Genomic DNA, 24,902 nt, shown 5'->3' with positions numbered 1-24,902 from the left:
ATGCACGTCCCAAAGATGGCCATCTTGAAACAGCCAGAAACCACTTCAGTGTGGTCACCTTCTGATAGCAGACCAGGTGGCAAAATGTTTTCCAATTAAGTAGGACGCACTGGCAAGATGATGATGGAAGGAATGAAGGAGGAAAAATAGGGCGAAGGTGAGGGGGGAGCAGGGAGCAACAGGGAGAGAAAATAGCTCTCTGTGGACTGAAAAGCAGAATCTGCAATCTTTTTTGTTTCTATTTGGTGTTAGTTTTGGTATTTTCATATATTGGGAACCGAGTAGAGGCTGCCTCTTCATATTCCTTTGCTGCGATGTCTGCATCTTATACAGTAACTCATTGATTTTCTAGGTTAATGTTTGTAATTGAGGCAGAGGAGCATCAGTAAAACCGGTGCATGGAGCACTTCTGGACCAATGCATAGTTGCTGGCGATGTTCATGATATTGTGCTTCTCCTTCTATCCTCTTTTATGGGGGGATGTGGCTCTTTATACAAATGTTTATCAGACCATCACAATGTAAGACTAAGAAAAGTTGGATATTGCACTTTATGATTCTGGATGTATCCGCGTGTAATCATTGTTTCCACAATACTGATGCCTGAGCTTTCAGAGAGCAAAGCTCCATCCTTCTTTTAGTTAAGGAGGATGACATTGTGGTAGTGCTACTTACTTTGGGCTCAGATCCTCCTAGTAGTTTAGCTGCAAACCATTGGGCCACCATACAGCAATGTATAGTTCAGCCATGCATTCAAAAGGGGATGTGAAATAGGTTCAGTGAGTTAAAGAGGTGCAGGAACCTTGCCTATGCAAAAAAGGGAATGTGGATGGTCAAAAAGGCATATTAAGTGGCTTGTGATGGCCCAAGCGTGTCCCAGTGTAAGCATCCATCGTGGTATAGGCTGCAGTATACTACTTTGACAGTAAATACTAGAGGGCACTAAAGAAGTTAAAGTGCAGTAAAATATTTAGCTTTCTAGTTTCTACTGAAAAGCAAATACTATGACATTTATTTGGCACTGTTTACAGGAAATAACATTATTGATAAACAAGCCAAATTCACAGCCCTACCTAAAGTACAAGTTACCTACCTTTGGTAACAAAATACCTGATCGAGACTTCTAGTTGCAGATTCCCTACCTTAGAGTTTCCCCCAGGCATCAGACTTGATCCAGAGATTTTTCTTTGAGCAATACCCTTGAATGTCGGTAGGTGGCATCGGTCGACTCGCCGGGCATCGTTGGCATCGTAGTCGCCGTGATGACGTCGAGAGTAGTACATAAACGCCACCTCAGCGCAGTGACGACAGTTTCTTTTAACAACTTTCCACGCCAAAGCAAAGAGCTGCTAAGAACACTGAGGTTGGTGCGCCAGAGCTAAGGACCTGAAGGGGGAATCCCTGTCCCTAGAAATCAGTTTTCAAGCGAGGAAGATCGGTGGGTCGGTAAGGAATCTAGAATATGTCTCTACCAGATTATTTCGTTACCAAAGGTAAGTAACTTGTACATCTGATAGGGACTTCTAGTTGCAGATTCCTTCCCTTAGAATAGATACCCAAGCAATGCCATACTCGGAGGTGGGCTTCGAACCAAGATCATACTAGAAACTCATGCAAGACCGAACGACCAAAGTAGCCGTCTCGACGGACTTGACTGTCCAAGCAGTAGTGTTTAGCAAACGTGTGCTGGGATGCCCACATAGCTGCCTGGCACATATCCAGGACAGGAACTCCGCGTGCTAACGCAGTGGAAGCAGAAGTCGCTCCGGTGGAATGGGCACACAAGCCCTCAGGGGGTTGCTTCTTGCCCAAAGAGTAGCACATCTTGATACAACCGCCTTCCCTTTCTTCGCATCCACATACCCAACAAAGAGTTGATCATCCACCCGGAAATCTTTAGTACGAATAAGATAGAACGCCAACACTCTTTTTGGGTCCAGACGGTGGAGTCTCTCCTCCTCATGGGAAGGATGTGGGGGTGCATAAAAGGTAGGCAGGGTGATGGACCGGCCTACATGAAAAGGCGTAACAACCTTGGGAAGGAAGGAAGCCTTGGTGCGCAACATCACTTTGCCAGGGTGCACAGACAAGAATAGTGGTTTTGACGAAATGTCCTGAAGCTCACTAACCTTGCGAGCAGAAGCGCTGGCAACAAGAAAGACAGTCTTGAAAGTGAGGAGCCGCAAGGGGCAATTGTGCATAGGCTCAAAGGGAGTACACATTAAATAAGTAAGGACAAGATTGAGGTCCCACTGAGGTATGATAGATGGAGTGGGAGGAAATAAATGGGTGAGACCTTTTAGGAATCTACTCACAATAGGAGATTTAAAGAGTGAGGGCTGATCAGGTAACCCAAGAAATGCCAAAATGGCAGATAAATACCCTTTAAGGGTGCTCAAAGCAGAGCCCTGCTGCGCCAAAGAAAGAATGAACAAAAGAACGTCAGACAGAGGGGCAGAGAGGGTATCAACAGATTTGTTGGTGCACCATGGCACAAATTTATGCCAATGACAGGCGTATACCGTTTTGGTGGGGGGACCCCAGGCTTCCAAGATAACATCACAGACTTTGGGTGGAAGATAAAAAGTCTTCAACTGTCGCCGCTCAATCTCCACGCATGAAGGCGGAGATTGGACAGGCTTGGGTGGAGAACCGTCCCCTCCTGCTGCGACAGAAGATCCGCCCGAAGAGGCAGTCTCAGTGGAGGGTTGATGGCCATACTCAGTAACTCTGGATACCATATTCTCCGTGCCCAGTCTGGAGCCACCAAGATGACTTGGGCCCGGTCATTCCTGATCTTCTTGAGAACGCTGGGCAGAAGTGGTATTGGTGGAAAAACTGAAAGTAGGCTAAAGTTCCACTCGAGACGAAAAGCGTCTCTGAGTGAGTGCCGCCTTGGAAACTCCAATGCGCAAAACAGCTGACATTGTGCATTCTCTGCGGAGGTGAACAGATCTAAGCAAGGCTCTCCCCACTGCTGAAAGAGACCTAGCGCCACCTCCAGATAGAGACACCATTCATGATCGGCTGTGCATCAACAGCTGAGTTCGTCTGCTCTGGCATTGAGAGAACCCACCAGATGTTGAGCCACCAGGGTAATGCCCTGATGTTCCAGCCATGTCTAGAGGTGTAGTGCCTCCTGACAAAGGGTCCAGGACCCTATACCGCCCAGTTTGTTGCAGTACCACCTGGCAGTAGTATTGTCCGTGAACACCTCAACTACCTTCCCTTTGAGAGAGGGAAGAAATGCTTTCAACGCAAGCCTGATCACCCGGAGCACCAGAAGATTAATATGGAGCCCAGACTCCGCCGGAGACCAAGGGCCTCTGCTCTCTGCCTCTCCCATGTGGCCGCCCCAACCCAGGAGCAACACATCAGTCACTATATATAGATCTGGTTGTGGAAGGGAGAGGGATCTGCCATGGACCCAATGCGGATTCGAAAGCCACCACTGCAGTGCTCTTTCGCAGTCCCCTCAGAGCACTGGACCATGTCGGAGATTCCCGTGATACTGCATCCACTGGAACATCAAGTCCCACTGTGCCATCAGGCATGTGTCACTAGCAGGATGCAGGAGGCCTTGAGGGTCAGCAGCCTCAGAGTCAGTCTCACCGAAACCCAAGACAGAGACTAAAAGATCGGAATCATAGCCTGTATATCTTGGACTTGCTTTTTGGGAGGATAAGCCCGAAAGGTAGCTTCTGAGCTGGAGTCAGATGTGACTTCGGCAGATTGATAGTGAACCCCAGCATGTGCATGTGCATGAGGCTCGCTGTAGTCTGAAGGTGGGAGATGACTTTCTGGGGCGAGTCCGCCTTCAACAGCCAGACATCGAGGTAGGGAAAGACTGAGACCCCTAACCTGCACACATGAGCTGCAACCACCACCATCACTTTCGTGTACACTTGAGGGCCGCTGGTAAGGTCGAAGGGGAGCAAGGTAAACTGATGGCGCTTGTGACCTACCACAAATCGTAGGTAACACCTGTGGGCAGGCAGGATGGGGATGTGTAAATAAGCGTCCTGCAAGTCCAACGCTACCATTCAGTCTCCTGGGTCTAAGGCAGACAGAACCTGAGCCAGCGTGAGCATTTTTAATTTCTCCTTCTTGAGAAAGTAGTTGAGGTCCAGAAGGTCTAGGATAGGACGTAAGCCTTTGTCCTTTTTTGGCACTAGAAAGTAGCAGGAATAACAACCACAACCGACTTCTGGCAGAGAGACCTTCTCTATAGCTCCCTTGGCCAAGAGAGGCGCGACTTCCTGGCGGAGAAGTGCCAAATGATCCTCCGGAAGTTGGCTGAGTGATGGAAGCATGGCCGGTGGGGCAGATTCGAAAGGGAGGGAACAGCCCTTTCAGACTATCTGCAAAAGCCACCTGTCCATAGTGATGGTTTCCCAATGGGGCAGGTGATGGCGAATCCTGCCGCCAACTGGATCGGAGGGATGGGACGGACTAGGAGGGTTTGGAGGCTGCAGCAGGGGCAGGAGTGGATTGTGAAGACCTCTGGCTTCCTGTCCCACGCCCATGTGTGATTCCATGTCCCCACCCACAGCATGGGTGACACGGTGGCATGGTGGTTGGGTGGGAGACGCAACAGGGAGCCCCTTCTGTGGCCACAAAAGTGGCAAAAAGCAGACTGATGGGGGCAAGGGGCAGCAAAAGACCAAGGGACCGAGCCATAGCCCGAGAATACTTGAATCTCTCCAAGGCCAAGTCTGCTTTGTCTCCAAAGAGACAGGAGCCATCAAAGAGCATGTTCTTGAGAGACTGTTAGACATCCCCTGATAAAAAGTACACAACAAGGCGTGGTGTCCAGCCCACATCGGATCGTAAACTTTGCTGCATCTCTCCCATTGTTGACAGTTTGGGAGACAATAGCACGGGTCTCCTCCGGTATCTGCGGCAGAACTTGCGCAACCTTATCCTACAGAGAGTGGGTATAGCGGCCCAAAAGGCATGCGGTGTTCACAGACCGCAGCGCGAGGCTGGAGGAAAAAAACATCTTCTTCCCAAATTGTTCCAGCCTTTTTGATTTCCTATCCGGGGGTGCGGAAGGGAATGCGCCTGAGGAAGAAGTAGGCTGGATGAAAAGACTCAGGCATGGGGTGTTGGGACAGGAATTTAGGGTCGTTCAGGGCAGGCCGATGGCAGCGTGTGATAGTCCTATTCACAGGAGCCCCTGTGTTGGGTTTGGACCAAGTACCCAAAAAGACATTGGTGAGGGCTTCATTGAATGGTAAAAGGGGCTCAGATGTGGAAGCCCCTGGTTGAAGCTCCTCTGTCAGGAGATTGGACCTGACCTCTACAGTAAGTAGCTCGAGGCCAATGACCTCAGCCGCCCTACTGACCACCATAGCATAAGTCGCTCCGTCCGCCATAGCCACAGTAGGAGGAGACAACATGCCAGCATCTGGAGAAATGTCCAGTCCACTGGCCTCGCCCAATTCCTGTGCCCAGTCCAAAGATGGGTCATCGTGGTATTTATAAGGGTCCAGGGACCCCTCCAATCCTTCCCAGAATTCGTACCCATAGGAAAAAGTGTCCAAATCCGACCTGGGGAGAGTAGGCTCCATCAAGGATAGAGGCGGCGTCAACTGATGCTGCTCTGACTCCGAGTCATCGGGGATAAGGATCAGGTCGACGTCAATAGTAGCAACTACCGACATCGAGTTGTTCTAAATCGAACCGGGCCGGGGAAGGTATCAGTGGTACGACCGGCATCAGTGCGGATCCGTGACCTCAGTGGCCGGAGCCAAAGCCGCCAGCGCAGAACCCGATGGCCTCTTTGAGCCCAAAGGTGCCGTATCGGGGTTGGTCTGCCAAAAAAATGAGGCGCATGGCCTCATACAACTCTTTAAGTAGGGCGGGGGTCGCTCCGTCTCCCGGAAATTCGGGGAAGCGTGGAGCAGAACCAGAACAGGCTCCGAGGACCGAGGCCTTGAGCGTCGACGCTCGTTCCGCGTTGCATCGGCCGAGAGATGGGGCGAAGTTGAAGGGCTACAGCACCACTTCGACGACTTCTTTTTCTTACCTGTGCCCGAAGATTTGGAGGAGGCAGAATGATGGAGACCTTCCTCTCGCGAGAGACCGGGACCTATGGGGAGTCGAGCGCCGGGCCGCAATGAGCTTGAGAGAATGCTCCTTCAAGGGCTTTGGGTGCACTCGGAGCACGACTTCGGGTCGTGGTCGCGCTCCAGGCACTACAAACAAACCTGATGTGGATCTGTCACCAGCATCATACGGTGACAGTCCCTGCACGGCTTGAAACCAGTCTTCGGCACATCCTCGACGCACCAAAAAACTCACAGAAAACTCGACAATGTGGTCGAAGTCGGTCAAAAAGAGACCAGGGTAGCTCTCTCTGGATCAGCGCGTGGCATGGAAAGAAAAGAACTGACATCACTGCGCTGAGGCGGCGTCTATGAACTACTACCGATGTCATCACGGCGACTACGATGCTAATGATGCACGCAGAGTTGACCGACGCCATCTACCAATGCCCAAGGGTTTTGCTCAAAGAAAAATCTCCGGATCCAGTCTGACGCCTGAGGGAAATTCTAAGGTAAGGAATCTGCACCTAGACGTCTCTTTCAGATAGAACCACATAGAGATCCTAAATGTTTATTAAATTATTGGCCTGTCACCAATTTTAATGGTATCCCCAAGTTCATGGAACATACAGTAATTCCGTGACTTCAAAATTATCAAAGTTTACAGGTTGTCGGGCAATCAGGGTTAAATCCTCTTCAGAGTGTGAACATACCTCTACTGGACATATGAGAAAATGTTTTATTAACACAAAATAAAACCAAGAGGGACTGATTATATGTGAACACCTCTCTCTTCTTCTACTCCACCCTTATGAATACAGAGGCATCTATAGCACATTGTTAGTCTTCACAAAAAATACTTTCTACAGACAGTACATTACTTGACCAAATGTGAAACTGCTAATCCTCCACAGCTAACATTTTCAAGAGTCTTTGCTCGAAATCTAGCTCTGATAGGATACTGTATATCATATGCTTGCATTTGATGCTCATCTTCATCTTAGATTAACAGCACTGTAACAGTTTGTTCTGTTTTTTCCCTCTATCATAGAAAATTAGTCCTTAATCAGACTCAACAGCTAATACGTTAGTGCTAAATAATCTCAGATACTTCCCATTGAAGTCTTCTGAAAATATCAAAATCTTGTTCAAGTATTAAGGTCAGGAGTCTGCGAGTCATCAAAACTTGCCATTTATCCTGAATGTTGTTTATGTTATTAAAATATTTGCTACTAAGCCCAGGAATGATAAAGAAGCAACTTGCATATCCCATCTTGACAAAAAAGGAAATAGTCTGGGCTATCACAAGTGAGGTTTTCTTTCTGCAATTTCCTGTTGCTAGGCCTTCTAATGAATATACATAGAAATAACAACTTGATCAAAATTAGCCTGCATATTTCATAATATATGAAAAATCCATGATAGCATCACTTTTTCTGTCGTAAGCAGGATCAAATTTAGTAAACTTTTGACCTCATTTAAGGTTAGATGTACATATAAGCAGTAAAACACAATGCCTCAAAAACTGTTCGAAACAGGCTGAACCAATATTGTAGCGCCAATGTGGTAGCACTGGAATTAGTATTATTGAACAAAAAATTAGGCAAGCCTCAAACAGGCATGTTATGCATGTGGTGCTCTGTTATACGAACCGCTCAAAGAACAAAACATAGGGAACTACTGTAATTTCTTCAGATGTGATAATCAGCACAGATGTAAAACAGATGGAGACAATTAACACACTGTCTACAATTCTCCACAGCCTCTAAAGGAGCATTTTTGCACTCTGACTGTGTATACAGACAACAGCCGTGAAACATCAGTCAATATTGACATTCATACCTGCTGAAAGTAAGAAATATACTAAGTCTAGCTTATGAATGAAAGTGTCATCTGTGTCACTGATGGGTGTAAACACTGAATGAGTAATCATACACATCATCTTTACACTCAGGCATCCATTCATCAAACCTCTGATTCATCTTTCCAATCACCTTCTGGCACAACCACAATAAAACACATACAAACTCAACAAAAGATGCAAGATAATTTAAAGAATACAATTAGAAAAAAAGAAAACAAGCTGCCATCTAAACATGGCGGGTATATGTTTGCAATGACAAAACTAAACTTATCTGTGGATGTCCACCATGCAAAGCTATTGTAAGTTGTTTATTGTTGCTTTAGGAGTTCAAGCATGGCTGCTACATATAGAGCCAAAGCGTCATGGAACAATAAAACAATCAGACATTATGGAAATCAAAATTCCTGGTTTAGAGGAAGTGGCCTTGTGGAATGTGATATACTTTAAATGAAATAAGTGCTAAGCAAGCAAAGCATTAACACTGCCTGGAGAGCTGTAATATCCTCTTACAAAACATTAAAAGAGAAACTATAAAAGGAGAAAATAAAAAAATAAACAAAGGACCAACAAGCCCTGATACTAAAGTACACTTATTTCCAGGTGGATTTACAGACGTTACCAGAAAATGCCACCATTCACAGGGCAAAAAAGCCAATTAGTGATGCAGACTGAACCATTACCCACCCGATGCAGATTGCTGTCATGGATAGACGCAGAGCAACACTAAGGCAGACCAATTGCAGAACATCTTGGGTCCAAAGATATATATATATATATATATATATATATATATATATATATATATATATATATATAGAAGCATGTATTATTTAGTGATTTGTTTTTATTAAAAGATTTTGATAGACATCTAAATTGAGATTCTAGCAAGAATTCCTACAGTGTTTATTTTCGCCCTCTGGGTTTTGTCAGAGATAGTAACCAATACAAAATCATTCCATACAAAGGTAATTTGACATTTCGTGTAAAAAAAGTACCAATCTATAGGTTTTAATAATATAGATAAATAACATGCCTTTCTTAAATGCTTCTTGATTTTAACACATGCTTTTGAGTCAGTATGTTAAGCCTAATGTGTTTATAAGCACCTTTCAAAATAAACAGTTCAGACCTATGGCAGATCAGACATATGGCAACAATAAAATTATTTTCCTAGTGAAACAGTCAGGTCTGTAGCTGTTATTATTGTCTTATCACCATAAGTAGTTGATGATTTTACTGAGCATAAGCGTTCCCACAAGGCAACCATCAGGCATACAATCATAAAATGGCATAGTATTCAAATTTATAGTTGGCAAAGCAAAATTCTATCTCTACTAGGAGGGCCTAGAAAGGATTCTCATAGAACAAATTTTCTATACTCAGAGGAGGTATTCAGAGGGGGCAACCAGCACCAAAATGTTTGCTGCTACGGTAATCTGTGAAATTCCATGTAACAAAATACCCATCCGTTGGCTTCAAAACACAACAATCCACCCTGAAATGTCTACTGACTCAAAATATGCTTTTCACAATCACTATATCAGGTCTACCTTTCTTTATTAACAATCAAGCCTATAACCTTTATCATTGCTTTGTCGCTATGAGCAACTCAGGCCTACTGTATTGTTTCGTAAGACTTTCCTTAATGCAAATATCAGGTATCTTGTAATAAACCTACAAATGAGTACAAAACACAATGGTCAAAACAATATAAAATCTCTACTAATAGAGTCAAATAGGAATTACCATACTGCAATATGACAATCCCCCTAGCTTCATCAGATGCGTCACCAGCACTAAAATCCTTTCCAACTACAGTAATCTGCAAGATTCCATGTAACAAAATGTCTGCCTAAAGGCTTTACCACAGTGTAATAATAATCCACTCATAAAAGCTGTTTGCCTTTAACCAATACTTTTCATAATAAGTAAGTAAGGCCTACTTGCTTGTTAGACCTTTTCATAATAAACGGATCACACCTAAGGAATCTGACATACCTTTCTCAGTGAACTGATATGGCCTCTACTCTTTAGCAATTGCTTGACATTAAATACAGCCCAGGCCTATGGAAGTGCTCAGAAGATGGCACACATGAGACATACATTTATAAAATTACAAATATGTGCAAAATTACAATTGGCAAAACAACGTATAGCCCCTCCCATAAGAGCCTAACAAAAATCATCACAATTAAGCTATACTCCCAAGGTTTGTCATAGAGTGTGGCCTACAACATTACCCTTCCCTATAATGGTAATCTGTGAAATTACCTGTAACCAAATACCTCATATGGTCTTTAACATAGTGGGACAGCAATCCACTGTTAAAAGGCTACTAGCTTTACCACTGCAAATCTTCTATGCTCATGATTTGTCACGGGGATAACCAACACCAAAGCCCTCACAAACTAAGGCAATCTAGCAGATTTCATGTAACAAATAATCTATCTGTAGGCCTTAATTCAGAATAATAACAATCCACTCATAAATACCTATTGCCTTTAACATATGTTTTTCAATGCCTTTATTGTACCTTTTATTTATAAACAATTAGACCTATAACCTTTATCATTGACCTATAGCCATTATCGTTGGCTTGCCACTGTAACCTACTCAGTCCTGCTCTGCTAAAAATAATCCTTGCCACAAGGCAAACACTGCAATACAAGCATTTCTGTTTAGTGACTTGCCACCGTAACCAACTTGGTCCTACTCTGTCAAGTATAATCCTTGACACAAGCCAAAATACTGCAATACAAGTATTCTGTTTATTGGAAGCACACAAATCTTTTGAGTTGCAGGTCTCTTCGCATGGGCCTGATAGCCCATCTCAGTAGGACTTGAAAAACTAATCACTGCCCTCCTCCAATCTGAGCTGCAGCTAGAGAAAAACATGCTAAATAATCAAGTTATCTAAGGCATTTTAATAGCATTACAGAATCCTGTGTATGCCCCTGAAAGTTTAAGCTCAGGTATCTGGTTAAATAAACAAAACGGCAGCCGCTGAGTTGAGAGAACACACTTTTTATGTGGAAGTACACAACTTCTGCCTAAGCAAAACATGTACTCCTAGCTCCCAATATGTGAGTGGAGCCAAAGCCCCTCTACTGGTGATTCTCACATAATTGTCTTTAGACACCTGTACTGTCAAGCCAGACCATAAAAAGAAAGAATAATGTAGAGTTCTGACATTTGTCTACCTTGGAGTACAGTTATCAAACAGAATACCAAAGGAACTAAAATGTGCAGAATGTAGCCTCTTCAAAGAAATTAAGGAAGTAAATGTCAATTATTTCTGTTTGTCAAAAGCTTGTTCATTACTGTACTGCTTATTTTGATATCTGATACCCAAATGACATCCATTCATTTCTTTCTACCATCTCTTTCTCTTTCACACACCTGTCACTCACATTTCATCCCGCCTTGTGGTGAAACATCTATCAAATTGTAGCATTCTGAAGCAGCCACTCTGCAGAGATTAGTATTTCATGAATAAGTAAAAAGCAGCTTCTTCCAAATATGATCCATTACACCCAACATTGCTAGAGCTGATCTGATACAGGATCATGTCACAGTATTCCACAATCCATAAGTCACATGCATTCGCAGACAGAGAAAAGGGCACTGGAATTCCTGTGGAAATTGTTGACTCATGAAATCTAGGGGTTCAAGTCCATGAGCTTGATTTTACTGCTGTACAACATCACAGTGAAATAAGAACCAATCCCAAAATATCAACATTTGTTCCCCAAACTTCAGTACAAAACATTGGTATTTTCCCTAGTCTCGTCCCACATACAATGCTGCTGCTGTCAACATGCTTAAGGGTAGACCAAATTATATGTTGAAGGAGGCAGTTGAGAAATTGTGTATTAGACAATATTGTACCAATATTTTATTATGTGTTAGCATTGTACCACCAGAAGACAGTCTGATATTCTAAATATAACAATGATGTTTCACAAACAGACTAGTGAATAATGGCAAATAATAGTTGCTGCATGGCTAGTAAAAGGACAAAAGCAAACAGAGTTAAGAGCATTTCAATCCCCTGATCTGTGGAGATGCAGATGGAACAAAAAATAATTTGCAGCTATATGTGCCATGAGTGCAATGTGGAAAATATGTTAAAGCTAGAAAGGGACCTCTCCCTGATGGAGCTATGGAGGTATAGGTGAATTAGATGATTCAGGCAGTGTTTAAAAGATTAACCTATGTTAAGCATGGGAATGTTTTAAAGTAAAAACATGTAGGGCAGAAGGAGGAGAAATTGCTGTGGAGCAAATCAGGGAATCTGAGGTAGCGATGTGTGAAGTCCACATTAGATGGCTCTAGTGAGAAACTATTGTACCTTTGAACTCAGGGACATGGCTAAAGGCCCTCAAGATGAATTGAGTATAATCAGCATCTAATAAACAATGAGCAGGTTGGTGCAGGTGAGGGGACCTTGGGACGGATTTACTAACACATTTTCTAGTCACAAATTGCTGGTAAATTGATGGGTTTAAGACAAGAAAATATGGTTCGCGTTAAACACACATAGCAATTCAGTAACATGTTACAGGATCGCTGAATGATTTTAGGAAATCATAAGGAGTTGCTACTTAGAAGGTGCGTGTTTAGGGCAGTCCTTCAAAAATGGCAAATTTGTATATTTATTAATGCTTTGCAACCAAAATCTGGTTGTAAAACATTAATATTCTACAGACACCCGAAATGAGGTGGTGACCCATTCCAAAATAGGAAGGGTCCTCAAAAAGATACCTTCCCCTAAAAACATTTTAGGAGAAGGCAGTGGTCCCAAGACCACTGCCTACTGTTAAAAAAGCTTTATAGACTTTTCCTTGTTTTAAACATATTCTATTTTCCTTTAATGAAAAGAGGCTCCATTTATTTGTAACTTGCTTTATTTCAAAACAATCACAGACATGGCAATCTGTTGACCCACGCAGGTCACTAGCCCACAGAGAATCGTAGTGAGGTGTATTTTGTGATCTAGCTCATTAATATTCATTAGATAGGTGCAAATGCAACCCACGGTGATTTAGTATTTTGTGAACGATCTGTTAGTATATAGGGTGGTTTGCAAAATACCATAGGATTCGCAAGACTTTGGTGCACAATTTGTAGCTACGTTTTGGACTACATCTAACGTCTAGAACTCTTAGATCACTTACAATTATGCACTACACAGTAATTCTTCTAGTCGCAGGAAAATGCAATCATTTGGGTAGGTTAGGATATATTATTATTTATTGGTTAGTTCTAAAGAAATACCTTTGAACAGTTAAAGAAGTGCAGTACCTGTACATCAATTCTGTCTTCAATTAGTAAAGCCTTCAGTGCTTCAAGGTTGTGCGTGAGTTTGTAATTAAGCAAGACATGATCCACCTTCTGAATGAAACTCAATTCTTCAGTGATCTATTATGTTGGAAAGAGCAGCAAAAATAACAGACTTTAGTTTAAAGAATAGTTGTAGTTTTCGATTTCAAAGTGCAATGTGAACAGATCCTAAAATACGTGAAAGAAACGATAGCGCCTTACTTGAAGAATGTTTAAACCTTTTGCAATCCCTTGGTTTATTATTTCATATTTCCATTGCAGCAAAAATGAAATAAATAATCTCATATATATTGTCAGGTTAGCAAGCTGGCACATGACAGCAGTCAATTACAATTGATGTGTTGAGAATGAAATGATCCTAGTGAAGAAATACTGCAGTCCTTAAAGGAGAAAACATATTAATTGTTGAAAGAAAAAAATAAAAGAATACGGATGCCATCCATAACAAAAATAATATATTGATTCAACACATAAAAGTTACAAATATTTGAATAATATTTCTCAATGGGAGCCAATTTGATAATATATTCATATCCACGTTTCGTAGTTAGACCGTTTCATGACTTATAGCATAAAGAGTATTCAACCAGAACGTCTGATTTCCAACCAACTGCAGATGGAATGGTTTGAGAAATTAAAACCCCAGACACCAGAAACCTGTTGACAAACATTTCTATTTTTGTTTGAGAACTTATGTGATCAGAGTAATTTCAATCTCTTTGCAGCTGTGCTTGGTTGTGGACTGGAAACAACAAAAGATAACTTCATCTTATCATTTCTTCATAGAAGTGACATCCTTTTCCTTCGAGTACATATTTAATTATAGGATATGCTCAGAGGTGAAACGTGCGATACTTATGTAATCAAGGAAAATATCTGTCTATCAACAAAGAGCTATTAACCAGCAATATACGATGTAGCACATTATTGTCCGAATATATGGTGGAAATATTTCACCAGCTTTAAACCAAACCTTGTTATGAGTACTTTTGCCATCCTACGCTCCTGGTATCTGACAATCAGACTTGGGGTCTTACTGATATGAGCATTTTCACCAGGGACTACCTGTCCCAGACGCCAAAGGGACTACGGAGGCGGCCCCTTCAACACCTCACCACCTGCCTATCTGTTGCTGCCACAGGCACTATAAAGCGCATCCTTAGGACCCGCAGCGCAGGAGCATTTTCAGCAGGAACTACCTGCCCTAGACAGCCCAGCGGCTTAGAAGGGGGCTCCTTAAACACCGCACCTGCTGCCATTCTGTTGCTGCCACAAGGGCTGTATAGCACATCCTGAGGACTGGCAGCACAGTAGCATTTTCACCAGGGACCACCTGTCCCAGGCGCCACAGGGGATACGGAGGTGGCCCCTTCAACACCTCTCCTGCTGCCAATTGCTGCTGCCACAAGCGCTATATAGCGCATCTTGATGACCCGCAGCGTGGCATATGCCCATCCGAAGGCTGGGCTGGGCCTAGTCTCTTTGCTCCTTGGTCTTTGGGACATTCCATCAAGGTCGACCCATGGCTGCTGTTTTTCACCTCCTCGTCTCGTCTTGCTTTTACATGTTTAGTGATCCCTGGGCTCAGCTGTTCTGTGTGCTTTGACTTTATTACTACCTTTTGGGCTGCAGGGGTTTTGTGCTCTCACAATGGGGAAGAAGAAGCAGGTATGCTCCCAAACCCACATCGGGCCCTTTCGGCATGACCGAAGACGCTTTTGTAGCGACAGCTGTAGGTATCATCACTAACGAAACTGACCTAGCGGAGTGTCGTTTGTCGTCTCTTGATCATGCTAGAATTCCAACCATGCTTCCACCTTCACCTGTCGATGAGAGCACTGAGGCTTCAATGGCTCTTATAGCCCGTTGGGCTGATGAGGAACCCTCTTTTACCATCCCTGCCTTCGGCTCCCCCCTTGGAAGCAGTGGCCTAGTTGTCTCTGCCGAATAATGGCACCGCTGTTGCTAAACGCAAGAGTAAGTCTAGACTCCCGGCCCCTAAACAGGAGGCCTTGCATTTTACATGTTTGGGCAACCCGCCGCCTCTGACGGGAAATTACCAGGATGTTAATGATGATACTGCTCAGCTGCCTATTATGGCTAGATTTACAGCTGTTATAAATGTCTGCCTGACCTCAATCAAGGAGAGAAGCCTCTCTCCACTGACCTGGCTCCAGTTGTTACCATGCGGCCAGCTCACATGCTGGCTTCTATTGCCCTAGCTTCATGTCCATCTCTTTGCAGTAGCCAAGTTGTGTTCCCACAGTTACTACTTCTGTCTCTATCGCCTTGCAGCATGCCACTAAGACCATGGTTAGACAGGTCCTGACCCTCAACATGCCAGCCCGGTTTGTCCCACAACTACTACTAAGAGTGAAGTTGTTATTGACTTGCCTCCAGCAAGATCATGGTGCTGGGGAATGTCCCTTTCCTGGAATGGAGTATTGGTGAATCTTTTGTCCAGCGAAAAAATAAGGTTTCTCATTGGATTGCCTATCACTCTTACCTTGGCCCCTTCATCAATGAATGGATTAATATGGTGAGAGGAGTCAGTTAGTTGGGAAGAATGCCAAATTCTATGAGGAGGACTTGGTGTTGGTAAACTTTAAAAGGCTTCAGGTTGCTGGACAAGTTTTAGCTGCAATTAGTTAACGTGGAAGTATGGCATGGATGACAACGAGATTGGGGTTTAACCAGCGGCTGAATAATATTTTGCTTTTGAACCATTTTGGAATGAATGTATGTGTGAAGCATTGTTGTAATGATGTAGACTCATCATTTTTGTGTTTTTGTTTTGGATTGTTTTTTAGCTGAGCCAGTGAATTTTCTCTCACCTTGACAAATTGCTTTGGCAAGATTTTGTTAGATAACCTTACTCTTGAATAACGAATCCACTTTACAATTTCAAGAGGAGTCCATTTGTTTCAGAAGGTACATTCTATGATGTACTAATCCTTCAGGTTTTGCAGTATTTTGAATTGATCACTGGAAAAGAAAACCTGTACTGGTGATGAAAAACAATTTCTATGCCAACAAAGGGATATGCATTTTCTGCTTCTTCACATTCAGAACATTCTAGGTCATTCCCCCAAGCAAATAGTAGACCTTACTGCCCTGTTACATTTCTTTAAGTTATGTTCAGACCTTTTAAAGTGACAAAAGCTAATGGCTACCTGATTACTATCACAATATTTTAATGCTGGACGTACAATATGACCAGCATGAATTAATTGGGTGTTCTCTATTTTCCAGTGCACAAACCAGGAGTTCAACTTATAAAAGCCTTGGTGCTAAACTAGAGCTAACATCTAGTTATCCTATTATACATGCACAAAACATAACAAATTCTATTAAAAGTATAACAGGCTTCCCATAGGTCAATCAGCTCTAAAAGCAGCCCTTGAATGTTGAGTTTAGTCCATTTTGTTATTATCACACAATAGACATTATTTATTTGTAAACATTTCAGGCAGGATGATCAACTGGAAATAGGATAATGCATTTTTTATTCATGACACAATTCTCCAGATACTGCAGGCATAGTCTTACAGAGAGACTGAACACAAATTCAATAAGAGGTATTGTTTTGTAGGGTGCTGTTTTATTATCTCATATTTCGAATAAAGTATCCACATGTGCATATTTTTATGGGTATAGCAATCTTTGCAACATAAACTGACCAGCTTCCTTGTTGGAAATGTGCCCTTTCTGCAGGGTCAACTCGGATTTGTTTTGGCTTTTTTCCTGAGCCCTATTTTTTTGATAGCTATAGAATTATATGCACTTACCTCTGCTGACCAATGCTGCTGCTCCCTTAAATGTGGTAATATGGGTATACTCCTGAAAGTAAATGTCACTAGTATGTTGCAGTCTTCATTGTGCCACCAACTGCAGCAACAGCGCAAGCATGACTGCAGGTCTCCCATAAGTAGCCTGGCTGTGCAGTTTTAAACGGGCGAATTTGACGGGTCAAAATAACTCGCTTTGCCAAGCCTAAACGCTCCTTTTAAATATTAATGTCACCCCTAAGTTCGCTTTACTATCCCCAAAAGCAGGGTGCATGATACTTAAGGGTTGGCCATGTAAAATGTAATGTTAAACATGACCTTTCCATGAAAAGGCCCAAAAGGCTGTTTTCAATATAGCAGTGTTAGCTGTACGAAACTAAAGTATAGGAATACAATATTCAAACTAACATTGCTATCTCAGCCTAGGAAACAGCTACATAGAGTTAATTCTTGGACTTTTTAAAACATTTAATACAAACAATGAACTCGTAAAGTCGGATTTGTAATAAATATGTTACAATTGGTAATTTTAGAAAGCTGCCTATTGCCTGCCTATAGCCACTATAAGCTTATATGTGTGAGATTCCAACTGTCACCCAGGAGCTACATAACTTCCTTGATATAGTGTGAGCTTTCTTCCAGAGCTGCACCAAATGCCTTGGGTCTGGGAGGTGTTCTGCTTCTCTGGCACGTTGCCCATATGGGCTGTGCCCTGCAACTTAATTAACTTCAAAGGTGCTTAACCTGTCACAGGCAGATGTAGCTAACACATAGGCCTACCCTCTTATTTTGCCCCTTAGCCAGACATGTAACAGGCCCAGTGGGGGAAGAGCTACCCCAGAACTAGTTTTGAGTGACCAGGGAGGAGGAGTTTCTCCTTTCCCTGGGCAGCCCACTAGGATCGGAACAGGAGCTCCGTACAGAGGAGAAAGGTTCTGTCATTTGGTTCTGGGCAGAAAGGTGCACTGTGGGATTGTTTGCAGTAGGGCACACAGAAAGTATTGGAAAAGTTGTTATGGTCACCCCTGGGAAGGTTAACCACACTGGTAGGGAGTTACGAGGAGTTCCCCCCACCCACAGGCTGGGACTGTGCATAAATGAGGCATCTTCTCAGATCACTTCTGGACCTGTGGAAGAACAGAGGAGTGCTCGAGCTGCTGTCTGTGACAGAGAAGAGCCCCAAGACTGGACTTGCTCTCCCTCTTGAAAGCAGGAAAAGAACCGGCCTTCAGGGGGCATAAGACTGACCTCCTGTTTAGGCTATAGGAACACACTTCAGGAGGGGTTTTCCATACTTTTCCAGCCAGCCCTGTACCCTGTTACTGGCCTCATTTTGAGTGAGTCTAGACCCCTAAGTGTAGTCCTGAATGTCCTGGGCCCCTGACCAGTGCCTATATGTACTCCTCCTAAAGTGTTTTGAAAACTAGCACTTAAAAGTAATTTTTTCTTTTGACAGCCACCAGGGGACCAGGACCAAGCATCCAAACCAATCCAATGAAGGTGACCTGCCGCTGGGCAAATGATTCAGGGTGCTATCTTTGACTCACCTGCAAATCTGATTTAGCTGCACCTCGTAGAAAAAGTGTCCGGACTTGTGGAACCCTATTTGTCCACATCCAGAAGCCTTGCCCCTCTGGAAGAATCCTAGCTCTAACAAGGTGAGTTAGGGCCTGATTTAGAAGCTGGCGGAGCAGAAAACTCTGTCACACATGCAAGAGATTTCCCATCCACCGTATCACAATCCTGTTCTATCCTATGGGGACAGTAATACGCTGGAGGGGATATCCGTCATGTTTGAGACGGAGTATTCCCTTTGCCAACATCTAAATCAGACCCTAAGTTTGAAAGAAGCAGTCTTTACTAGATAAGAGCAAATAAAGTATCCAGCCTGTGAGTGTGAAATTCAAATTTCTTCCATTTGGAGCTCTTCCAACATAAGTCAGCAGATTTACCAACACCTCTTTTGGTGGCTATTGATGTAGAGTTCTCTTCTATCAACTCAACTGCTGCCTTCCCCCACTGAGAATTTTTTGCTTCCATTCCAAAGGCTAATTCCAAAGATGAAACTTTTGAATGGGTGAACCTGGTTTCTATATCCCACCCGTTCTCCATCACAGTTAGTGTTAAGTTATACCTGTACTGAACAACCGCAACCAGATTACCGCAGTTTGCGTCTAATACTTTTTGGCATTATTTTGAACCTTAAACTTTAAAAATCCATAGCTCAGGTTCTACTGATTGGATTTTTGTCATACTGATGCCATTTTATTCATTGAAATTATTGACGGGTACTCTATTCTTCCCTCTATCTTCCTTGTGTTGTATTTTGACTTTATTACTATTTGAGTTGTGCATAAATACTTTACACATTCCCTCTAGGTCAAGTCTGTCTTTTTGCCATAGTTACCAAGCGCTCAGGTTTATATAGTGACTTTAGTTGTTCACCTTGACAAGGACTGTAACTATCAAATGAGGCGAGGACCTACTCGCTGAACTTATAATCCAATTTCTAACACTGTAATTAAGAGGGCATGGGTTTAGAATGTAGGATCACATTCGATTGGATCTATAACAATGCAGTCCGGCCTGGAACCTGATTGAATCTCTGGGCATTAACAGAAACTTCATGTGACTTGATCACTCATATCATAATCACACATTGGATTTTCCAAAATGTTCACAACAACCTAGCTCCTACCCTTTAGAGTAGATCCACTAGTTTCTGCAATTCCCTTTGATTTCAGAAACATGTTTAGGGAGGTGCCAAATTAATCTTAACTATGAAACATGCGTTAATTCACATTTCAATATTTTATTCCAGTTTTCTCACATTATTTGATCATTGTTGTTATTTTACATCTGATAGAGACAACTAGTTGCAGATTCCTTACCTTAGAATTTTCCCAGGCGTCAGTCTGCATCTTGAGATTTTTCTCAAGCAGTACTCCTGCAGGCACTTAGGTAGCGTTGATCGGCTTTGTATACATCATTGGCATTGTGCACATCAGATATGACTTTTCTGGACCTATGTAAGTGCCACGTTAGTTCATTTCTTGCCATGCCAGCCAATGCTGATCCAAAGAAAGAGCTACACCTCAGTCATTTTTTTACTTATCTTTTTTTACTTTTGTTGAAGGTTTTTGAGTATTTCTGCGTCTGGTGCATGCAGGGATTTCTTTGCATATGACCAGATTCAAGCCCTGTTGATCCTGCCATCAGGTGATGTCTATAATGGATCTGCATTTGATGTGCATTTTGGGTCTGGAGCATGACCACAATATGAAGTCGTGCTCCAAGTGCCGGGTCATAAACCCAAAGGCTTTCTGGGAGTGGCATCTAAAGCTCATGGTAGCCAGGTGCTTGGCTCCACATAAGTCCCTGCCTTGGTTGAGAGGAAGTTCTTGGGATCGGTTGCAGAGTCTCCCCTCGTCATCGTCCCACTCCAGGTCTTCGGATGATCAGATAAGTTGAGGCATAAGGAGAAGTCGTCAACAGTGAAATGTTCTCTAACTTCATGTCGCACATCGGCCGACGAGATGAGGGAGCAGGAGCATCGTTGATCTAGGCTGCCCTCTGTGGAACCTGTGTCTGGGCCAACTCCGAAACTCCCAGAGTTTCTGGGACCCAGAGCGACCCCTGCCCAACTTAAGGAGTATTATGAGGCCAGGCGCCTAATTTCTGGGCAATCTGACTCCACTGACTTCCACTGAGTTGGAAGGGGCCCCTTCATGCTCTGCACCAGTGGCTTCAGCCTAGGCTCCCAGGGCCACCCATGGATCCGTTCCTGGATCCGGAAAAGAGCTGGTTGTACTATCTTGACCTTACCTGGTCCCGACGTTGACGCTCCTGGTGCTGCCCATGCCCCAAGACAGCGCTACCTCCATCATAATTGCAGACTCTAACACACAGCCATATGGGTGTCATATGATGCAGACTCCAGCACCAACCGGGGCCTTGTTCCCTGTGTTGCATCCTGAGAATTATTCCTACGGGCTATGTTACGGTGAGGAATGGGAGGAGCCTTTTGGGATGTTATTCCCACACGCTGTGGGGTACGGTTGCGCCAGTGCTGCCACAGGTCCCGGAGGAGGCATGGGCTGTTCTTTCCCAAGAAGTTGCTGATGTGAGAGACAAAACAAAATTCACAATCTGATGTCGACTGGACACAACGGACTCACTGGGAAGATGGGTTGCTTCGACAGTGGCCTTAAAGTGCCACACCTGGTAGAGGATGTCTGGCTTTTCGGGCAATGTCCAAGTTTATCTTATGGACAGTCCCTATGATGGCACGCTTCTCTACAGAGAGAAAGCAGACTTGGTGCTTAAGTGCTTCAAGGATTCCCATGCTAAGACCAGGTCCTTGGGCCTTGTGGCGGCCCCTCATACCCCTCAGCCTGATTTTCACTCCTTTTGTGGCTACAGAAAGGGTGCCCAGCCTCATCTGTTCCCCTCCACCCACCATAACACGCATGTTGCCTCACCTCTGATTGGCCGGGGATGTGGGATCCACTGTCCTCATGGATCAAGGAGCCAGCAGTCTGGCCAGCCTGCTGCCCCCTCCGTTTGCAGCTGCCTCCAAACCTTTCTAGTCTGACAATTCCCCACCAGGCACCAGTCGGAGGCAGGATCGGCTATCACCTGCTCTGCTAGCAGTACATCACGTCAAACAGATGGGTTTTGCAGATAGGCCGAAGTGGATACTCCCTCCACTTCGAGACTACCCAACCATCCTTGCCACCATCCTACAATCGGGTGATGGAGGATCACTTGGCATTTCTCTGACAGGAAGTTACATCTCTGTTAGCCACGGGAGCAACCGAGAGGACCCCTATGCCAGAATTAGCTTGTGGTTGTTATTCCCACTACTTTCTGGTGCCCAAAAAGGACATGGGCCTTCGCCCTATCCTAGACTTTCGATCCCTCAACCTCTTTCTCAAGAAGGAGAAGTTCAAATTGCTCACTCTTGCTCAGGTTCCATCTGCCCTGGGCCCGGGAGACTGGATGGTAGTGTTGGACTTCAGGACGTGTATTTCCATATCCACGTCATGCCTGCTCCCAGTGATTACTGTGATTCATTTTGGCCTTACCAGAACCCCTTGGGTGTTCAGCCAGGTGATGGTGGTGGTCGCAGCTCATCTGTGCAGATCAGGGGTCTCAGTCTTTCATTATCTCGATGCCTGGCTTTTGAAGTCAGACTCACCCCAGGCTGTAGTCTCCCACCTCCAGACTGAGGACAGACCTCCTGCATTTGCTGGGGTTCACTGTAAATGTGCTGATGTCACACCTGACTTCCTCTCGGATGCTCCCTTTCATCTGCGTGTTCTGGACACAGTGCAGTTTTGGGCTTAGCCTCCTGAGCGGTGAGTCCAGGATATTGCAGGTTATGATACCGATGTTTTAGCCTTGATACTGGATTTTGGTGAGAACGACGCTAAGGGTGCTGGGCCTCATGGCCTCCTGCATCCTGCAGCTGACACATGCCAGGTGGCATATGCAGACTCTGCAGTAGGACCTGAAGTTCGAGTGGGTGCATCATTAGGGGAATCTCTCCGACATGGTACAGATCTCAGAGGGAACTGCACAAGATCTGCACTGATGACTTATGAACTGTGATTGGGTCGCAGCAGAGCCCTCTCGCTTCTCCAACTAAATCTGCTAATAGTGACTGATGCGTCACTACTGGGATGGGGTGGTCACCTGGGAGAGGCGGAGATCAGAGTCATCTGGTCTACGGTGCAGTCTGGACTTCCCATCAATCTCTTGGAGTACTGGGTGATCAGACTAGCATGGAAAGCATTTCTTCCCTCTATCGAGGGGAAGTAGTGCAGGTGTTCAAGGACAACACCACTGCAACATGCTACTGTATCCAGCAGGGTCGGGTGGAGTAGTGGACCATTTGTCAAGAGGCTCTGAGCCTCTAGATGTGACTGGAACAACAGGTCATTTCCCTGCTGATTCAACATCTGGTGGGCTCTCTGAATGCCAGAGCAGACAAACTCAGCTGACAATGCATAGTCGATCACAGATGGCGTCTTCATCTGGAGGTGGTGCAAGGTCTCTTTCAGCAGTGAGAAGAGCCTTGGTTAGATCTGTTCACCTCCGTAGAGAACATGCAATGTCAGCAGTATTGCCCGTTGGAGTTTTTACGGCAATCACTGAGCAATGCATGTTATCTTTAGTGGAACTCAGGCCTCCTTATGCCTTTCCACCCATACAAGTGACTGGGCCCAAATAATCCTTGTGCCCCTGGACTGGGCATGAAGAGTCTGGTATCCCGAGCTACTGAGCGTGGCCGTAGATCCTCTGATCAGACTGCACCTTCAAGAGGATCTTCTGTTGCAGCAGCAGGGGAGGTTTCTCCACCGAACCTGCCAAGTCTCTGCTTTCTTGTGTGGAGATTGAGCAGCGGTTGACAGCTTTTGACCTTCTACCCAAAGTCTGGCAGGCAGGTGTCCCTCCACCAAAATGGTATACGCCTATTGTTGGAAGAAATTTGTGGCATGGTGCACAGACAAGTCTGTTGACCCCCTTTCTGCCCCTCTTTTTGAGTTTTTTTTTGTTTATCCTTTCTCTGGCCCAGTAGGGCTCTGCTACTGGCACTCTCAAAGTTCATCTGCCATTTCTGCTTTTTTGAGGTTGCCTGAACAAGTTTCCTTCTTTAAGTCTCCAACTGTAACTAGGTTCCTTAAAGGCATTACTCATAGGTTTCCTCCATCTCCAATCATTATGGCATAATAGGATTTTAATTTAGGTTTGACATTTCTGATGTGCGCTCCTTTCGAGCCTCTCCAGAATTGTTCTTTCAGGCTTCTCATTTTGAAAACATCCTTACTTGTTGCCATTACATTTGCCTGCAGGGTGACTGAGCTGCTGGCATTTTCATCTAAGTTGCCCTACCTTTCCATCTATCATGACAAAGTGGTGCTTCACACTAGGGCCTACTTTCTGCCAAAAGAGGTTTCGCCCTTCCATGGAGAAGAATCCACCACCTTGCCTATGTTTTATGCAGCCCTGCATCCTTCTAAGGAAGAGGAGAGACCCCACTGCATGGACATAAAAGAATGTTGGTGTTCTACCTTGATCAAACTAAAGCGTTCCGGGTGGATGATCAACAATTTTTTGGTTATGTGGGTGTGAAGAAACGTCGGGAAGTACAGATACGGACCATCTCTAGATGGGTTGTTCCCTGTATTAAAATGTGATGTGCACTGGCTAAGGAGCAACCCCCTGAAAGCTTGAGTGCTCATCCTACCACAGCTTAAGCTGCTACCACTGCATTAGCACAGTGAGTTCCAGTCCTTGACATCTATCAGACAGCAACATGGGCATCTCTGCACATGTTTACCAAACACTACTGCCTGGACAGTCAGGTCTGTATGGCTTGGAACCTTACCTGTTTGGTCCTGCAGGAGATTCTAGAATTATCTTAGTTTGCAGACCCACCTTTGGGGAAGATATTACTTGGGTATCTATTCTAAAGTAAGGAATCTGCCACTAGATGTCTCTGTGAGATGGACAAGTTGCTTACTTTTAGAAATGCCTTATCAGGTAGAGACAATATCTAGTTGCAGATTCCCTACCGACCCACCAATCTTCACCGCTCTGCAAACTGATTTCTGGGGATAGAAACTCCCTTTCAGGGCCCTAATTTTGACGCACCAGTGGTCAGTGTGGTTCATGGCTCTGCGCTTCTGGAATGGAAAGTTGTGAAAAGAAACTGACATCAGCGCACCAGGGTGGCGCCTATTTAGGAGCTGCAAGATCATATCCAGCATGCATGACGGACGCAGATTCGATCGATGCCACCTAAAGGGACACAAGAGTATTGCTAAAAAAAAATCTCCACATCCAGACTGAT

General features: G+C 44.3%; 1 protein-coding gene across 4 annotated transcripts in view; it reads right to left on the bottom strand.

Moving 5' to 3' along the window:
• LOC138261322 (uncharacterized) overlaps positions 1 to 24,902 on the bottom strand; it is an 888,401-nt gene that overhangs the window by 207,316 nt on the left and 656,183 nt on the right. For all 4 annotated transcript variants that reach the window (XR_011199068.1, XM_069210158.1, XM_069210160.1 and 1 more), the window contains one exon: positions 13,218 to 13,334. Coding sequence is in view for 3 of the 4 variants with exons in the window: in XM_069210158.1 (XP_069066259.1) it covers positions 13,218 to 13,334 (117 nt within the window). In the remaining variant the exon portion in view is untranslated. The remainder of the gene's footprint in view (positions 1 to 13,217; positions 13,335 to 24,902) is intronic.

Source organism: Pleurodeles waltl, chromosome 10, assembly GCF_031143425.1.
Source record: "Pleurodeles waltl isolate 20211129_DDA chromosome 10, aPleWal1.hap1.20221129, whole genome shotgun sequence".
Lineage (NCBI taxonomy): Eukaryota > Metazoa > Chordata > Amphibia > Caudata > Salamandridae > Pleurodeles > Pleurodeles waltl.
This window is presented reverse-complemented; position numbering and strand designations above follow the sequence as displayed.